Below are 18,039 nucleotides of genomic sequence, written 5' to 3'. Positions count from 1 at the left end.
TTCTTCTGTCTGTTACCCTAACATTCTTTTGTCTGTAACCCTAACATTCTTCTGTCTGTAGCCCTCACATTCTTTTGTCTAACCCTAACATTCTTCTGTCTGTAACCCTAACATTCTTTTGTCTAACCCTAACATTCTTCTGTCTGTAACCCTAACATTCTTTTGTCTAACCCTAACATTCTTCTGTCTGTAGCCCTAACATTCTTCTGTCTGTAACCCTAACATTCTTCTGTCTGTAGCCCTAACATTCTTCTGTCTGTAACCCTAACATTCTTCTGTCTGTAGCCCTAACATTCTTCTGTCTGTAGCCCTAACATTCTTCTGTCTCTAGCCCTAACATTCTTTTGTCTAACCCTAACATTCTTCTGTCTGTAGCCCTCACATTCTTTTGTCTGTAACCCTAACATTCTTCTGTCTGTAACCCTAACATTCTTCTGTCTGTAGCCCTAACATTCTTTTGTCTAACCCTAACATTCTTCTGTCTGTAACCCTAACATTCTTCTGTCTGTAACCCTCACATTCTTCTGTCTAACCCTAACATTCTTCTGTCTGTAGCCCTCACATTCTTCTGTCTGTAGCCCTAACATTCTTTTGTCTAACCCTAACATTCTTCTGTCTGTAGCCCTAACATTCTTTTGTCTAACCCTAACATTCTTCTGTCTGTAACCCTAACATTCTTCTGTCTGTAACCCTCACATTCTTCTGTCTAACCCTAACATTCTTCTGTCTGTAGCCCTCACATTCTTCTGTCTGTAGCCCTAACATTCTTTTGTCTAACCCTAACATTCTTCTGTCTGTAGCCCTCACATTCTTCTGTCTGTAGCCCTCACATTCTTCTGTCTGTAGCCCTAACATTCTTTTGTCTAACCCTAACATTCTTCTGTCTGTAGCCCTCACATTCTTCTGTCTGTAGCCCTCACATTCTTCTGTCTGTAGCCCTAATATTCTTCTGTCTAACCCTAACATTCTTCTGTCTGTAGCCCTCACATTCTTCTGTCTGTAGCCCTAACATTCTTTTGTCTAACCCTAACATTCTTCTGTCTGTAGCCCTAACATTCTTTTGTCTAACCCTAACATTCTTCTGTCTGTAGCCCTAACATTCTTCTGTCTGTAACCCTAACATTCTTCTGTCTGTAGCCCTAACATTCTTTTGTCTAACCCTAACATTCTTCTGTCTGTAGCCCTAACATTCTTTTGTCTAACCCTAACATTCTTCTGTCTGTAGCCCTAACATTCTTTTGTCTAACCCTAACATTCTTCTGTCTGTAGCCCTCACATTCTTCTGTCTGTAGCCCTCACATTCTTCTGTCTGTAGCCCTAACATTCTTTTGTCTAACCCTAACATTCTTCTGTCTGTAGCCCTCACATTCTTCTGTCTGTAGCCCTCACATTCTTCTGTCTGTAGCCCTAACATTCTTTTGTCTAACCCTAACATTCTTCTGTCTGTAGCCCTAACATTCTTTTGTCTAACCCTAACATTCTTCTGTCTGTAACCCTAACATTCTTCTGTCTGTAACCCTCACATTCTTCTGTCTAACCCTAACATTCTTCTGTCTGTAGCCCTCACATTCTTCTGTCTGTAGCCCTAACATTCTTTTGTCTAACCCTAACATTCTTCTGTCTGTAGCCCTAACATTCTTTTGTCTAACCCTAACATTCTTCTGTCTGTAGCCCTCACATTCTTCTGTCTGTAGCCCTCACATTCTTCTGTCTGTAGCCCTAACATTCTTTTGTCTAACCCTAACATTCTTCTGTCTGTAGCCCTCACATTCTTCTGTCTGTAGCCCTCACATTCTTCTGTCTGTAGCCCTAACATTCTTTTGTCTAACCCTAACATTCTTCTGTCTGTAGCCCTAACATTCTTTTGTCTAACCCTAACATTCTTCTGTCTGTAGCCCTCACATTCTTCTGTCTGTAGCCCTCACATTCTTCTGTCTGTAGCCCTAACATTCTTCTGTCTAACCCTAACATTCTTCTGTCTGTAGCCCTCACATTCTTCTGTCTGTAGCCCTAACATTCTTTTGTCTAACCCTAACATTCTTCTGTCTGTAGCCCTAACATTCTTTTGTCTAACCCTAACATTCTTCTGTCTGTAGCCCTAACATTCTTCTGTCTGTAACCCTAACATTCTTCTGTCTGTAGCCCTAACATTCTTTTGTCTAACCCTAACATTCTTCTGTCTGTAGCCCTAACATTCTTTTGTCTAACCCTAACATTCTTCTGTCTGTAGCCCTAACATTCTTTTGTCTAACCCTAACATTCTTCTGTCTGTAACCCTAACATTCTTCTGTCTAACCCTAACATTCTTCTGTCTGTAGCCCTAACATTCTTCTGTCTGTAGCCCTAACATTCTTTTGTCTAACCCTAACATTCTTCTGGCTGTAGCCCTAACATTCTTCTGTCTGTAACCCTAACATTCTTCTGTCTGTAGCCCTAACATTCTTTTGTCTAACCCTAACATTCTTCTGTCTGTAGCCCTAACATTCTTTTGTCTAACCCTAACATTCTTCTGTCTGTAGCCCTAACATTCTTTTGTCTAACCCTAACATTCTTCTGTCTGTAACCCTAACATTCTTCTGTCTAACCCTAACATTCTTCTGTCTGTAGCCCTAACATTCTTCTGTCTGTAGCCCTAACATTCTTTTGTCTAACCCTAACATTCTTCTGTCTGTAGCCCTAACATTCTTTTGTCTAACCCTAACATTCTTCTGTCTGTAACCCTAACATTCTTCTGTCTAACCCTAACATTCTTCTGTCTGTAGCCCTAACATTCTTCTGTCTGTAGCCCTAACATTCTTTTGTCTAACCCTAACATTCTTCTGTCTGTAGCCCTAACATTCTTTTGTCTAACCCTAACATTCTTCTGTCTGTAACCCTAACATTCTTCTGTCTAACCCTAACATTCTTCTGTCTGCAGGTGACTCTGAAAGGTGAGAGCACGTCCCAGGTGGTCCAGGACGACCAGGTCAAAGGCCCTTTAAGGGTAAGAGGATGATGCTGAGCATATCACCATGGTAACAGTGAGAGGGGCGGTGTTCATAAGGTGATCATGTCTTGGTGTTTCTCTTAGGTGGGCTCTACGGTGGAGGTGAAGACCAACGAGGGTCTGTCCAGCGAGGCCATCATCAGTAAGCTGACAGACGCCAGCCTCTACACTGTGGGTGAGTGATCCTGCTCTCTGATTGGGCCATACTGTCTGGGTTTACGTGCATAGGTCACATGATGGCTGTGGTCTAGGTGTTTTGTCAATGATGATGGTCTAAGCCAGTGTTTCTCAACCGAAGAGCCAAACTGTTAAAAAACACCTTTGCAAGAGCCACAATCTAAGAGGTGGAGAATGTTAAAAATGGGAAAAAGTGGCATAAAACATGGGTGAAAAGCTGCAAAAATGGAGGAGAAACTGGTATTCAATGGATAAAGGCAGCTTAAACGGGTGAGATAAGGCAAAACATGGAAAAACAGGTGGAAAACGCTGCTGAAAAGGGCCAAAGTAAGTGGCAATTTGGGATTTAAAAGCTGGAAAAATAGATTAAAGGGGCAAAAAAAGTGGACATATTGCAAATAAGGGCAATAGAAATATACAAACAATAAAATAAAGGTTGACAATTTAAGCCAACTGTACAAGAGTGGGAAACAAACTGATCAATGTGACCTGCAACGGATAATTTCTGAGGTTAAAGTCAGCCATTTTAAGGTTATCTGGGGAAAATATTTCAAATGAAGACAATGAAGAGCAACAAATCATCACAAAGAGCCACAGATCATCACTAAAGTCACACAGACCATCACTAAAGTCACACAGACCATCACTAAAGTCACACAGACCATCACTGAAGAGCCACAAATCATCACTAAGAGCCACAGATCATCACTAAAGAGCCACAAATCATCACTAAGAGCCACAGATCATCACTAAAGAGCCACAAATCATCACTAAGAGCCACAGATCATCACTCAAGAGCCACAAATCATCACAAAAGAGCCACAAATCACCACAACAAGCCACAGATCATCATAACGAGTCAAAAATCATCACAAAGAGCCACAAATCATCACTAAGAGCCACAAATCACCACAACAAGCCACAGATCATCATAACGAGTCAAAAATCATCACTAAGAGCCACAAATCACCACAACAAGCCACAGATCATCATAACGAGCCAAAAATCATCACTAAGAGCCACAAGTCATCACTAAAGAGCCACAAATCATAACTAAGAGCCACAAATCATCACTAAAGAGCCACAGATCATCAATAAAGAGCCACAAATCATCACAAAGAGCCACAGATCATCACTAAGAGCCACAAATCATCACTAAGAGCCACAAATCATCACTAAGAGCCACAGATCATCACGAGCCACAGATCATCAATAAAGAGCCACAAATCATCACTAAGAGCCACAGATCATCACTAAGAGCCACAAATCATCACTAAGAGCCACAAATCATCACTAAGAGCCACAAATCATCACTAAGAGCCACAAATCATCACTAAGAGCCACAAATCATCACTAAGAGCCACAGATCATCACGAGCCACAGATCATCACTAAAGAGCCACAAATTATCACGAGCCACAGATCATCACTAAAGAGCCACAGATCATCACTAAAGAGCCACAAATCATCACTAAGAGCCACAAATCATCACTAAAGAGCCACAAATCATAACTAAGAGCCACAAATCATCACTAAGAGCCACAGATCATCACTAAGAGCCACAAATCATCACTAAGAGCCACAAATCATCACTAAGAGCCACAGATCATCACGAGCCACAGATCATCAATAAAGAGCCACAAATCATCACTAAGAGCCACAGATCATCACTAAGAGCCACAAATCATCACTAAGAGCCACAAATCATCACTAAGAGCCACAAATCATCACTAAGAGCCACAGATCATCACGAGCCACAGATCATCACTAAAGAGCCACAAATTATCACGAGCCACAGATCATCACTAAAGAGCCACAGATCATCACTAAAGAGCCACAAATCATCACTAAGAGCCACAAATCATCACTAAAGAGCCACAGATCATCACTAAAGAGCCACAAATTATCACGAGCCATAAATCATCACAAAAAAGCCATAAATCATCACAAAAGAGCCACAAATCACCACTAAAGAGCCACAAATCACCACAAAAGAGCCACAAATCACCACTAAAGAGCCACAAATCACCACAAAAGAGCCACAAATCACCACTAAAGAGCCACAAATCACCACAAAAGAGCCACAAATCACCACTAAAGAGCCACAAATCATCATAACGAGCCAAAAATCATCACTAAGAGCCACAAATCACCACTAAAGAGCCACAAATCACCACTAAAGAGCCACAAATCACCACTAAAGAGCCACAAATCACCACTAAAGAGCCACAAATCACCACAAAAGAGCCACAAATCACCACTAAAGAGCCACAAATCACCACTAAAGAGCCACAAATCACCACTAAAGAGCCACAAATCACCACAAAAGAGCCACAAATCACCACTAAAGAGCCACAAATCACCACTAAAGAGCCACAAATCATCACAAAAGAGCCACAGATCATCACGAGCCACAGATCATCTCTAAAGAGCCACAAATCATCACTAAAGAGCCACAAATCATCACAAAGAGCCACAAATCACAAAGAGCCACAGATCATCACTAAAGAGCCACAAATCATCACTAAAGAGCCACAAATCATCACTAAAGAGCCACAGATCATCACTAAAGAGCCACAAATCATCACAACAAGCCACAAATCATCAGTAAAGAGCCACAAATCATCACTAAAGAGCCACAGATCATCACTAAAGAGCCACAAATCATCACTAAAGAGCCACAAATCATCACTAAAGAGCCACAAATCATCACTAAAGAGCCACAAATTATCACAACAAGCCACAAATCATCAGTAAAGAGCCACAGATCATCACAAAGAGCCACAAATCATCAGTAAAGAGCCACAGATCATCACAAAGAGCCACAAATTATCACGAGCCACAAATCATCACTAAAGAGCCACAATTATCACGAGCCACAAATCATCACTAAGAGCCACAGATCATTACAACGAGCCGGGCGTTGAGTATCACTGCTGTAGGGTCTGCCAGAGCTCAGCAGATCACCCATGCCTGTTTATCTGAGAATACCTGGACCAGAACCAGGGTCAGGCAGAGTTTAAGGATAAAAACAGAACTACTACAGACATGTGAAGTTTAACCGTCCATTCTGCTGGTTTCTTTTAAAGGGGTATTCTGGTAAAAACATATCCAAACCTGTCTGACAACACAGCAACCAATCAGAAGTCCTGCAGGCCCAGTGTTCCTGTAATTTATGATGTTTGATTTAAAAACAGTGGTGGTCCTCCTGTAGAGGTGCAGATATGCTGGTGATGTTGGGATAGGAGGGTGGATCCTTAGAGCACTGGTTCCCAGCCTTTGTCCCTGGAGCGCCCTACTTTAACCTCAGGACAGCCGAGTCGTCACACGCCTACATTATCACTCCAAAGACGTTGGTTTGAACTTCAGTGAGGAGGAAACGGACCTGGGCTGAGAGGATATGACGGGGTTAAAGAGACAGGAGCCGTGTAGAGCTGCAGATTAGTTCTCCGTACTCAGGCACCGTGCTCAGCTGTGTGTGCATCTTTCAAGAGTCTTTAATCTGGAAGATTCCTGGGTGCCAGGAGGGGCGGGCTCAGAGAGACCAGTCCCGTCTAACGCCTAGCTGTTTCTGTGTTTCAGTGTTCGATGACGGAGATGAGAAGACGCTCCGTCGGACGTCCCTGTGCCTGAAAGGAGAGAGACATTTTGCAGAGAGTGAGGTGAGTTCCAGAGGGAGGGACTATTTTTCTCACCTGTATCCTTCCACCAGCATCTCTACTGTTTATACCTAAAGCCCAGATCAGACCAAAGATTCGTGGTGAAGGAGAGAACATGAGGGAATGTGGGGCCGTTCTCCTGGTGAAATACTCTCATTAGCTTCTTAGCGCTCAGATGTTCCCAGATCCTTCTGGTTCCTTTTATTATAGAGCTAGAGTTACCTCTGTGACGGTCTGGACTGAGGGTCCTTAACCCTGATAGGGTCTCTGAAATCTCCCCCCTGTCTCTCAGACTTTGGACCAGCTCCCCCTGACCAACCCGGAGCATTTTGGCACACCGGTCATTGGCAAGAAGACGAACCGTGGAGGACGGCGTTCGTCCCAGGCTGTGTGAGTTTTTACCGCTGGTGTCAGAATGAGATGTCTGTCTGATGAAGCCCAGCTCTGATTGGTGGGTCAGTGGGCCAGTCAGAGAGCTGTATGTATGAGACAGACTTAGCCTCGGCAGAAACAGTTTTTGTATAAAAACCAATCATGTAGAAGCAGATCTAAATGTGGTCCGTGTGTCTGCCAGCGCTGACGAGGAGAACGAGTCTTCGTCCAGCGAGGATGAGGAGGAGGACAGGAGGAGGCTGAACGACGAGCTGTTGGGGAAAGTCACCAGCATCGAGAACGAAGAAGATCCCAGCAGCTGGTACCTGGCTCTGGTGAGTCCAGGCACTGAGTGTGAACATGCTGAGGGGGTCTGAGTTTCAGCTGGTCTCTGACCTCTATGACAGGACTATACTCGGGTCAACCACAGTCTTCATTCTGTTGCTTTAATATAAACCGCCTCTATGTAGGACTAGTCCTGAACCAGGTCCACACCAGTCTGTGGGTTCTGTTTTGAATGAGAAACCCTAATCTTAAACCCTGTCTGTGACCCTTCCTGTTTAGAGCCCTGGTCATGTTACGGCCTAAACCACACGTGTGTCACATGACCACTGTCCCAGAGCGCAGGCTGTGATTGGCTGTGAGCAGTGATGTCACTAACCTGTGCCCTCTCTCCCTCAGGTGGTGTCTCCAAGCTGTAACGATGAGCTGGTGGTGAAGAAGGACCAGTGCCTGGTTCGCTCCTTCAGCGACTCCAAGTTGTGAGTTCTGACAGTTTGAAGCACCACTGAGGCTTTTGATTGGTCAGGAGAGTTAAACAGCAGTAGAATCAGCCAGATGTTACTCCACCAGTACCATCAGCCCTAACTCTCCACACTCCATCATTATTATTGATCTCTGATCACAAACTGATCACCTGTCTCACCCTCCTGCTTCCTGTAGCTACGTGGTTATGAGGAGACACGTCAACACCGTCACCGCCTCCAATATCACCAGGGCTGATTACTGCAACAGGAAAGGTGAGGCACTACAACTCCCACAATGCACCAGGGCACACTGACTCTGCAGTCAGAGCTCAGGTTTCCTCGATCACTTCCTGTTCTTATTCTCCTCATTTCTCTGATTTCTGCTCTCTACGTCTTTCCTCGCCCTACACCCCCTCCTCCTCTTCCTCCTCCTCCCCTCCTCCTCCTCCTCCCTCCTCCCCCTGCTCCTCCTCCTCATCCTCCTCCTCTTCCTCCTCTTCCTCCTCCTCCCCTCCTCCTCCTCCTCCCTCCTCCCCCTGCTCCTCCTCCTCCTCTTCCTCCTCCTCCTTCTCCTCCTCATCCTCCTCCTCTTCCTCCTCTTCCTCCTCCTCCTCCTCCTCCAGGTTTTGAAGCAGCCCAGATGTTTCTGAGGAGCAGGGAGGTTCCACATGTGTGGAAGATGGACATGAGTCAGATCCTGGACTCCTCCTCCAGCGATGATGATGATGAAGACGAGGAGGAGAAAGAGAGTGATGAGGAGGAGGAAGATGAAGAAGAGAAGAAAAAGAAGAAGCGCATAAAAGAAGAGGTGAGACTGAAGGTGTCAGGTAGTGAAGGTGGAGTTGTCAGACTAACCTGAGTGAAGGTGACCGTGGTCTAGGATCCCGTCTGAGTTTGAACCGTTCTCTCTCTCTGTCCCTCAGCCCGAGGAGGAGCCGGATCCAGAGGAGAGGGATCACTTCCTGCAGCAGCTCTACAAGTTCATGGAGGACAGAGGTGAGGTTCAGACCAGAGCACCATAGAACCATGGTGAAAGTCTAAACCAAAGCCAGAGAGCAGAGCAGAGTTTTATCAGTGATTTAGACCTTCAGCCCTGGGGCTGATCTTGATGAGGGGCTGAGCTGGTCCACAGTTTAGGGCTCCCTCTCCCCTAGTTTTCAGCCTTTGTTCTGGGCACATCCAGAAGCAGGAGGGCTGAGAGCCAACCAGAGACCACCATCTCTGACTGGCATTCAGACTTACAGTGATGTGAAAAAGTAATTGCCCCCCTTGTTAAATCATGAGTTAACTGTGATTAACCACAGTTCTTGTAAAGCTGAGTTCAGTTTCTCTGCCACACCCAGGCCTGATTACCTCCAGATCTGTTTAATGTAGAAATCCCTTAAACAGAAGCTGTCAGACAAAGTGAAGTAGGCTCCAAGATCTCAGAAAGAAACGCATCAGGCCACCATCCACAGAAATTCAAGAACTAATGAGAAACAAAGAGACTGAAATCTATCAGTCTGGAAAAGGCTACAAAGACATTTACAAGACTCCAGAGAACCACGGTCAGAGCCATTATCCACAAACAGAGAAAACTGGGAACAGTGGTGAACCTTCCCAGGAGTGGTCGGCCAACCAACATGACTCCAAGAGAACAACGACGACTCATCCAGGAGGTCCCAGAAGAACCCAGAACCACATCCAAAGACCTGCAGGCCTCACTGACTCATTTAAAGAGGGGGTATAATACTTTTCTGATTTTTAAAACATAAATATAAAGTCACAATTTTGGGTGCCCATACTTAACGTATGCAAATTTTCAAACCTCAAGATAAATGTGGCAGAAATCTTGGAATTAGAGTGTAAACTGATGAAAACAGTTCGTTGGGAATCTCTCTGAGATCTTCCAGAGACGAGATTTCGATGGAGCGAACTGATGAAGTCATCGCAGTAGGATCTCCTAAGTGGTTCGTCCATGCTGCCAGCAAAGTGGAACAGACCGCCCCCCACAAGATGAACAGAGATAAATACATACACCGCTAAATGCGACAAGAGATAAGTCCGCCATTATCAAAGCCATTTAGTACCACAGTAATTACATCACATTTGACTAAAAACATCCTGATGATCCCCAAGACTTCTGGGAAATATTCTGAGGACTGACCAGACAGAAGAGGAAATTTCTGGAAGGTGTGCGTCCCGTTACATCTGGAGTGAAAACAACACAACTTCTGATAAAAAGAACATCACGCCAACAGTCAGACATGGTGGTGGCAGTGTGATGGTCTGGACCAGGACCTGGACTACTTGCTGTGATTGATGGAACCATGAATTCTGCTGCCTACCAGAAAATCCTGAAGGCCAAGTCCGGCCATCAGTTCATGACCTCAAGATCGAGCTCTCTTGGGTTATGCAGCAGGACTACGACCCCAAACACACCAGCAACTCCACCTCTGAGTGGATCAGAATAAACTAAATTCAGGTTCTGGAGTGGTCTCGTCAGGGTCTGGACTTAAATCCAACTGAGATGCTGTGGTGTGACCTTAAACGGGCAGTTCATGCTGGAAAACCCTCCAATATGGCTGAGTTCAAACAACTCTGTGAAGAAGAGTGGGACAACGTTCCTCCACAGTGATGAGAAAGACTCATCAGCAGTTTCGCAAACGCTTGATTTCAGTTATTGCTGCCAAGGATGGAACAACCAGTTATTAGGTTAGGGGGAGATTACTGTTCCACACAGGGGCAGAGAAGATTGGATTTTATTCCCTTAATAAATAAAATCATCTTTTAGAAACTGACTTTTCTGTTTACTTGGGTTGTCTCTGTGAGGTACTAAAACTGGTTTGATGATCCGAAACATTTAAGTGTGATAAACATACAAAAATATCAGGAATCAGAGAGGGGGCACTGTAGAACTTTCAGGCTCCTGAGTGTCTGAACCTCTTTAACGTGGTCTCTTAGAGGCTGGAGGGTCCCTCTGTTAAGATTTCATGTAGATTTGAACATCAGAGAGAACAGAGCCAGAGGAACGTGGACATTAAGAAGAGGGCAGCCGGAGCCTGTGAGCAGTGAAGGTCCTGTCTGCTAGGTAGACCTAAAACCACTTAAGTGTAGTTCCCTTAATCCCCAGACTGATCTCTGACCCTGATGGCGGGTTAAAGGACCATCACACAGTGGTGTTAAAGGACCAGAACAGGAGCGTCTCCTGAGTCTACACTTAAAGCTGATGACAGATCTGAACCACTTTGGTTTCACCTCTACTCTTCGTCAGTCCAGGAGAAAGGGGGTGGAGCCTAGAAACCGGACTGAGCCTAACTCAGCTGTCTCATGTGTTTAGAGCTGTTCCTCTTGGTGTTATTTAATTTCAAACACGTCTACATCTTTGTTTAGATGCTTTTTGATGGTAGAGATGAAGCAGAGACTAAAAGTCCTCAGAACCAGGCTGTCAGCATGAGTACTTCTGAATTACAGTTGGACCCTTTAACAGGGGGCTCTGTGGGGATGGACTCAGTGTTGGAGGCGCCCTCTAGTGGCCACCAGACAGGGTCTCATCCTCAGTCTCCAGCAGTTAGCTGCTTGTTTTGGATTAGATGGTGTACTAGTAATGTTCTCTGCTGCAGACCAACATGAACATCTGTTTCTAAACCCTTGAATGTAACCCCTTAACCCTTTTACCCTCACAGTCTCAGACGGGGAGGAGGACAGGGTCTATGGAGAGTCTGTGTTTCTATAAGAGCTCCAAACAGGTTCATCCAGTCCCTGTGAGCAGCTCCAGCATGGCTCAGACTACAGACATGTTCAGACACACTTAGATCTGTTTACATAGAGAAAGAAGGTCAGAGCCATTCACAGCTGTCCTGGTGCTGCACCTTCTCACCTGAGAACATCACCTTTATTCAGAGACTCACAGAGACCTGAAGGACCACTCCTAATATTTAAAGACTCACAGAGACCTGAAGGACCACTCCTAATATTTAAAGACTCACAGAGACCTGAAGGACCACTCCTAATATTTAAAGACTCACAGAGACCTGAAGGACCACTCCTAATATTTAAAGACTCACAGAGACCTGAAGGACCACTCCTAATATTTAAAGACTCACAGAGACCTGAAGACCCTATTTAAAGACCCTATAGATTGAGACAAGGCTTAGTCTGGAGTACAAGTTCAACAGAGGGGGACAGCCTCAGAGCAGTCTGGGACATGGTCAGAGTAGTCCTGATCCAGGCGAATAAGAGCCATGACAACAACTACAGGTAGAGACCAGAGTCAAAGATCTCAGGAGAGGTGGTTTGTGCTGGTCTAAAACAGCTCCTAGATTTTAACTGACATGTTCAGACCCAGGTCCAGCTCTGTGACCAGAAACTGGTTTAACCCAACACCTCCAGATCTACATTCATTTACAGGGGGCTGTCTGTTTACCTGTCCCCTCACCTGTCTGTTTACCTGTCCTCTCACCTGTCTGTTTACCTGTCCCCTCACCTGTCTGTTTACCTGTCCCCTCACCTGTCTGTTTACCTGTCCCCTCACCTGTCTGTTTACCTGTCCCCTCACCTGTCCTCTCACCTGTCTGTTTACCTGTCCCCTCACCTGTCCTCTCACCTGTCTGTTTACCTGTCCCCTCACCTGTCTGTTTACCTGTCCTCTCACCTGTCTGTTTACCTGTCCCCTCACCTGTCTGTTTACCTGTCCTCTCACCTGTCTGTTTACCTGTCCCCTCACCCATCTGTTTACCTGTCTCCTCACCTGTCCTCTCACCTGTCTGTTTACCTGTCCTCTCACCTGTCTGTTTACCTGTCCTCTCACCTGTCTGTTTACCTGTCCTCTCACCTGTTCGTTTACCTGTCCTCTCACCTGTTCGTTTACCTGTCCTCTCACCTGTCTGTTTACCTGTCCCCTCACCTGTCTGTTTACCTGTCCTCTCACCTGTCCGTTTACCTGTCCCCTCACCTGTCTGTTTACCTGTCCTCTCACCTGTCTGTTTACCTGTCCCCTCACCTGTCCCCTCACCTGTCCGTTCTCTCGTCTGTCCTCCAGGCACCCCGATCAACAAGCCGCCCGTGCTGGGTTATAAAGACCTGAACCTGTTCAAACTCTTCAGACTGGTCTATCAGCAGGGAGGCTGCCATAAGGTGAGCACCGTTGATACTTGACACCTGTGATGACACTTCCTGTCAGCCTTCTGCCCATGTGACCGTGTTTGTTTGTTTTTAGATTGAGTCAGGTACCGTATGGAAGCAGGTCTACATGGATCTGGGGATCCCCATCCTGAACTCTGCAGCGTCCTACAACGTGAAGACGGCCTACAAGAAGTAAGGATGCTGGACCTGAAGTGGATGTGATCCTGTCTCTGAATTAGTCTAGAAGCCAAATATACTCTCTGATAAAGGACCGCCCTCTTAGAGGAGGGGACTGTTTGCTGGTTGTTGTGGTTATCCCACATACACGAGTCCAAACTCGTTTTAGCCTGTACACTCATACATTCAGACCTCCTGCTGTCTGCTGACAGAGAGGCTCAGCCAATCAGAGCTGAGACAGGAAGTAGACAGTGGTCTGTGTGATTTGACCTCCTAATCACAGTTCTAATTATTAATATTGCAGCAGTCAGACTCTCCTGGTGCCTGCTCATCTCCTCTGTTCCTCGTCCATGTTGACTAGAGTCACTGAGAGGGAACTGTAATTCTCTGTTTCCCATCATCCTTTGCTCTGTTGATGACGTTTTCAGGTACCTGTACGGTTTTGAGGAGTACTGTCGCTCTGCCACCATCACCTTCAGGACCATCCATCACAACAACCCCCGCCCTCCTACCAATCCAGCCAATCAGAGGCCGGTGGAGCTTAAAGAGACCTGCACGCCGCCGGTGAAAGTGGAGCCTGCGGATGACAAGATGGAGGAGGCGGCGTCAGAGAGTGAGAGCGAGAAGGAGGAGGCTAAAGAGAGACAGATGTCCCCGAGGGTGAGATGACCTTTGACTCCTCGTGTTTCTCCTCATGCTGTGAACCTGCTCCTCTTTAACCCTTTACCTTACTGGGGGGGGTTGTTAACCAACGGTTTTAATCTGAAAGGAAGCAGCTGTTTCCTGTTTAAAACAGGAAAACCAAACCTTAGTGATTTTAAACAGCAGCTGAGAGTAATCTGAGTAAACAGTTACTGTCCTCCCCGCTTTAACCCCCTCCTGTCTGTGTTTTAGGGGAGGAGGAGGTGCTCAGGGCTCCCACTGAAGACGGACAGGGAGTCTCCATCCAGACCAGAGAAGAGAGGAGGAGGAGGAGATAATGGAGCGGAGGAGCAGAGGGAGATGAGGAGACGCAGCCACAGGAGAATGGAGGACTCAGAGAGAGGCTCTGAGGAAGAAGAGGAGGATGATGATGATGAAGAAGAGGAGGAGGAAGAGGGGGAAAGGAGGAGAGACAGGTAAGGAAAAGATGGCCTGCTCCAGGACATCAGTCTGTAGACGAGGCATGCAGACCTGACCTCCTTCATTCCCTCTCTCTGTGGTTCAGGGCTGAGGGGGAGGAGGACGAGGACTCCCTGGCAGGGACGAAGGTCAGGGTGAAGTACGGCAGAGGAAAGACACAGAAGATCTACGAGGCTCACATCAAGAAGACTGACGTGGATAACGGAGAACAGTTCTACCTGGTCCATTACTACGGCTGGAACGTCAGGTCAGTGTCTGAACGGGACCGGGAGCTCAGGTGAGCTAGGGGCAGAGCCTCACTGACGGATATGTGTGCTTTCAGGTACGATGAGTGGGTCAAAGCCGATCGGATCATCTGGCCCGTCGAGAAAGGGACAAAGAAGAAACAGAGGAAGAAGGGGAAGGTGAGCCATCAGCTGTCTGGATTTTTTTTATTTTTATCTGTTTAAGATTGACCGTTTTTCTCTGAGTGGACACGAAACCCTCGGCCTAATCAGGTCGTCTAAAAACTTCAGTTCTTTACACTCCAACATGATTTCTAACAGCACAGTGGTATTTAGGAGTAGTAACTCTGGAGATCTATAGTCAAATACAGAGAGAGAGAGAGAGGGCGTGGTCTCAATCAAAACAATCAATCAGCAACTTTTGGACAAGAGTGAGATGTGGTGTTAGTAGAGGATCTCTGCAACAGAAACACCAGGAAGGAGCTCCAGTGTTAGCTTTACTCTCACAGAGACAGTCCCAACATTCTATTACATTAGCTTTACTCTCACAGAGACAGTCCCAACATTCTATTACATTAGCTTTACTCTCACAGAGACAGTCCCAACATTCTATTACATTAGCTTTACTCTCACAGAGACAGTCCCAACATTCTATTACATTAGCTTTACTCTCACAGAGACAGTCCCAACATTCTATTACATTAGCTTTACTCTCACAGAGACAGTCCCAACATTCTATTACATTAGCTTTACTCTCAGAGACAGTCCCAACATTCTATTACGTTAGCTTTACTCTCACAGAGACAGTCCCAACATTCTATTACGTTAGCTTTACTCTCACAGAGACAGTCCCAACATTCTATTACATTAGCTTTACTCTCACAGAGACAGTCCCAACATTCTATTACATTAGCTTTACTCTCACAGAGACAGTCCCAACATTCTATTACATTAGCTTTACTCTCACAGAGACAGTCCCAACATTCTATTACATTAGCTTTACTCTCACAGAGACAGTCCCAACATTCTATTACGTCAGCTTTACTCTCACAGAGACAGTCCCAACATTCTATTACATTAGCTTTACTCTCACAGAGACAGTCCCAACATTCTATTACATAAGCTTTACTCTCACAGAGACAGTCCCAACATTCTATTACATTAGCTTTACTCTCACAGAGACAGTCCCAACATTCTATTACATTAGCTTTACTCTCAGAGACAGTCCCAACATTCTATTACGTTAGCTTTACTCTCACAGAGACAGTCCCAACATTCTATTACATTAGCTTTACTCTCACAGAGACAGTCCCAACATTCTATTACATTAGCTTTACTCTCACAGAGACAGTCCCAACATTCTATTACGTTAGCTTTACTCTCACAGAGACAGTCCCAACATTCTATTAAATTAGCTTTACTCTCAGAGAAAGTCCCAACATTGTATTACATTAGCTTTACTCTCACAGAGACAGTCCCAACATTCTATTACATTAGCTTTACTCTCAGAGACAGTCCCAACATTGTATTACATTAGCTTTACTCTCACAGAGACAGTCCCAACATTCTATTACATTAGCTTTACTCTCAGAGACAGTCCCAACATTCTATTACGTTAGCTTTACTCTCACAGAGACAGTCCCAACATTCTATTACATTAGCTTTACTCTCACAGAGACAGTCCCAACATTCTATTACATTAGCTTTACTCTCACAGAGACAGTCCCAACATTCTATTACATTAGCTTTACTCTCACAGAGACAGTCTCAACATTCTATTACATTAGCTTTACTCTCAGAGAAAGTCCCAACATTCTATTACATTAGCTTTACTCTCACAGAGACAGTCCCAACATTCTATTACATTAGCTTTACTCTCACAGAGACAGTCCCAACATTCTATTACATTAGCTTTACTCTCACAGAGACAGTCCCAACATTCTATTACATTAGCTTTACTCTCACAGAGACAGTCCCAACATTCTATTACATTAGCTTTACTCACAGAGACAGTCCCAACATTCTATTACATTAGCTTTACTCTCAGAGACAGTCCCAACATTCTAATATATTAGCTTTACTCTCAGAGACAGTCCCAACATTCTATTACATTAGCTTTACTCTCACAGAGACAGTCCCAACATTCTATCACATGAGCTTTACTCTCACAGAGACAGTCCCAACATTCTTTTACATTAGCTTTAATCTCACAGAGACAGTCCCAACATTCTATTACATTAGCTTTACTCTCACAGAGACAGTCCCAACATTCTATTACATTAGCTTTACTCTCACAGAGACAGTCCCAACATTCTATTACATTAGCTTTACTCTCAGAGAAAGTCCCAACATTCTATTACATTAGCTTTACTCTCACAGAGACAGTCCCAACATTCTATTACATTAGCTTTACTCTCACAGAGACAGTCCCAACATTCTATTACATTAGCTTTACTCTCACAGAGACAGTCCCAACATTCTATTACATTAGCTTTACTCTCACAGAGACAGTCCCAACATTCTATTACATTAGCTTTACTCACAGAGACAGTCCCAACATTCTATTACATTAGCTTTACTCTCAGAGACAGTCCCAACATTCTAATATATTAGCTTTACTCTCAGAGACAGTCCCAACATTCTATTACATTAGCTTTACTCTCACAGAGACAGTCCCAACATTCTATCACATGAGCTTTACTCTCACAGAGACAGTCCCAACATTCTTTTACATTAGCTTTAATCTCACAGAGACAGTCCCAACATTCTATTACATTAGCTTTACTCTCACAGAGACAGTCCCAACATTCTATTACATTAGCTTTACTCTCACAGAGACAGTCCCAACATTCTATTACATTAGCTTTACTCTCAGAGACAGTCCCAACATTCTATTACATTAGCTTTACTCTCACAGAGACAGTCCCAACATTCTATTACATTAGCTTTAATCTCACAGACACAGTCCCAACATTCTTTTACATTAGCTTTACTCTCACAGAGACAGTCCCAACATTGTATTACATTAGCTTTACTCTCACAGAGACAGTCCCAACATTCTATTACATTAGCTTTACTCTCAGAGACAGTCCCAACATTCTATTACATTAGCTTTACTCTCACAGAGACAGTCCCAACATTCTATTACATTAGCTTTACTCACAGAGACAGTCCCAACATTCTATTACATTAGCTTTACTCACAGAGACAGTCCCAACATTCTATTACATTAGCTTTACTGTCAGAGACAGTCCCAACATTCTATTACATTAGCTTTACTCTCAGAGACAGTCCCAACATTCTATTACATTAGCTTTACTCTCTGAGACAGTCCCAACATTGTATTGTATTAGCTTTACTCTCACAGAGACAGTCCCAACATTCTATTACATTAGCTTTACTCTTACATAGACAGTCCCACAGTCTTTTACATTAGCTTTACTCTCACAAAGACAGTCCCAACATTCTATTACA

At 44.6% G+C, this 18,039-nt stretch overlaps 1 protein-coding gene across 2 annotated transcripts in view; it reads left to right on the top strand.

Moving 5' to 3' along the window:
* arid4a (AT rich interactive domain 4A (RBP1-like)) overlaps nucleotides 1–18,039 on the top strand; it is a 49,381-nt gene that overhangs the window by 9,993 nt on the left and 21,349 nt on the right. For both annotated transcript variants that reach the window (XM_041812680.1, XM_041812682.1), the window contains exons 4-18: nucleotides 2,918–2,983; nucleotides 3,071–3,161; nucleotides 6,745–6,824; nucleotides 7,114–7,211; nucleotides 7,396–7,528; nucleotides 7,875–7,954; nucleotides 8,136–8,212; nucleotides 8,563–8,747; nucleotides 8,863–8,935; nucleotides 12,960–13,054; nucleotides 13,137–13,234; nucleotides 13,648–13,879; nucleotides 14,114–14,337; nucleotides 14,427–14,588; nucleotides 14,664–14,745. In XM_041812680.1, the coding sequence (XP_041668614.1) occupies nucleotides 2,918–2,983; nucleotides 3,071–3,161; nucleotides 6,745–6,824; nucleotides 7,114–7,211; nucleotides 7,396–7,528; nucleotides 7,875–7,954; nucleotides 8,136–8,212; nucleotides 8,563–8,747; nucleotides 8,863–8,935; nucleotides 12,960–13,054; nucleotides 13,137–13,234; nucleotides 13,648–13,879; nucleotides 14,114–14,337; nucleotides 14,427–14,588; nucleotides 14,664–14,745 (1,776 nt within the window). The remainder of the gene's footprint in view (nucleotides 1–2,917; nucleotides 2,984–3,070; nucleotides 3,162–6,744; nucleotides 6,825–7,113; nucleotides 7,212–7,395; nucleotides 7,529–7,874; nucleotides 7,955–8,135; nucleotides 8,213–8,562; nucleotides 8,748–8,862; nucleotides 8,936–12,959; nucleotides 13,055–13,136; nucleotides 13,235–13,647; nucleotides 13,880–14,113; nucleotides 14,338–14,426; nucleotides 14,589–14,663; nucleotides 14,746–18,039) is intronic.

The sequence above is a fragment of the Cheilinus undulatus genome, linkage group 18, assembly GCF_018320785.1.
Source record: "Cheilinus undulatus linkage group 18, ASM1832078v1, whole genome shotgun sequence".
Lineage (NCBI taxonomy): Eukaryota > Metazoa > Chordata > Actinopteri > Labriformes > Labridae > Cheilinus > Cheilinus undulatus.
This window is presented reverse-complemented; position numbering and strand designations above follow the sequence as displayed.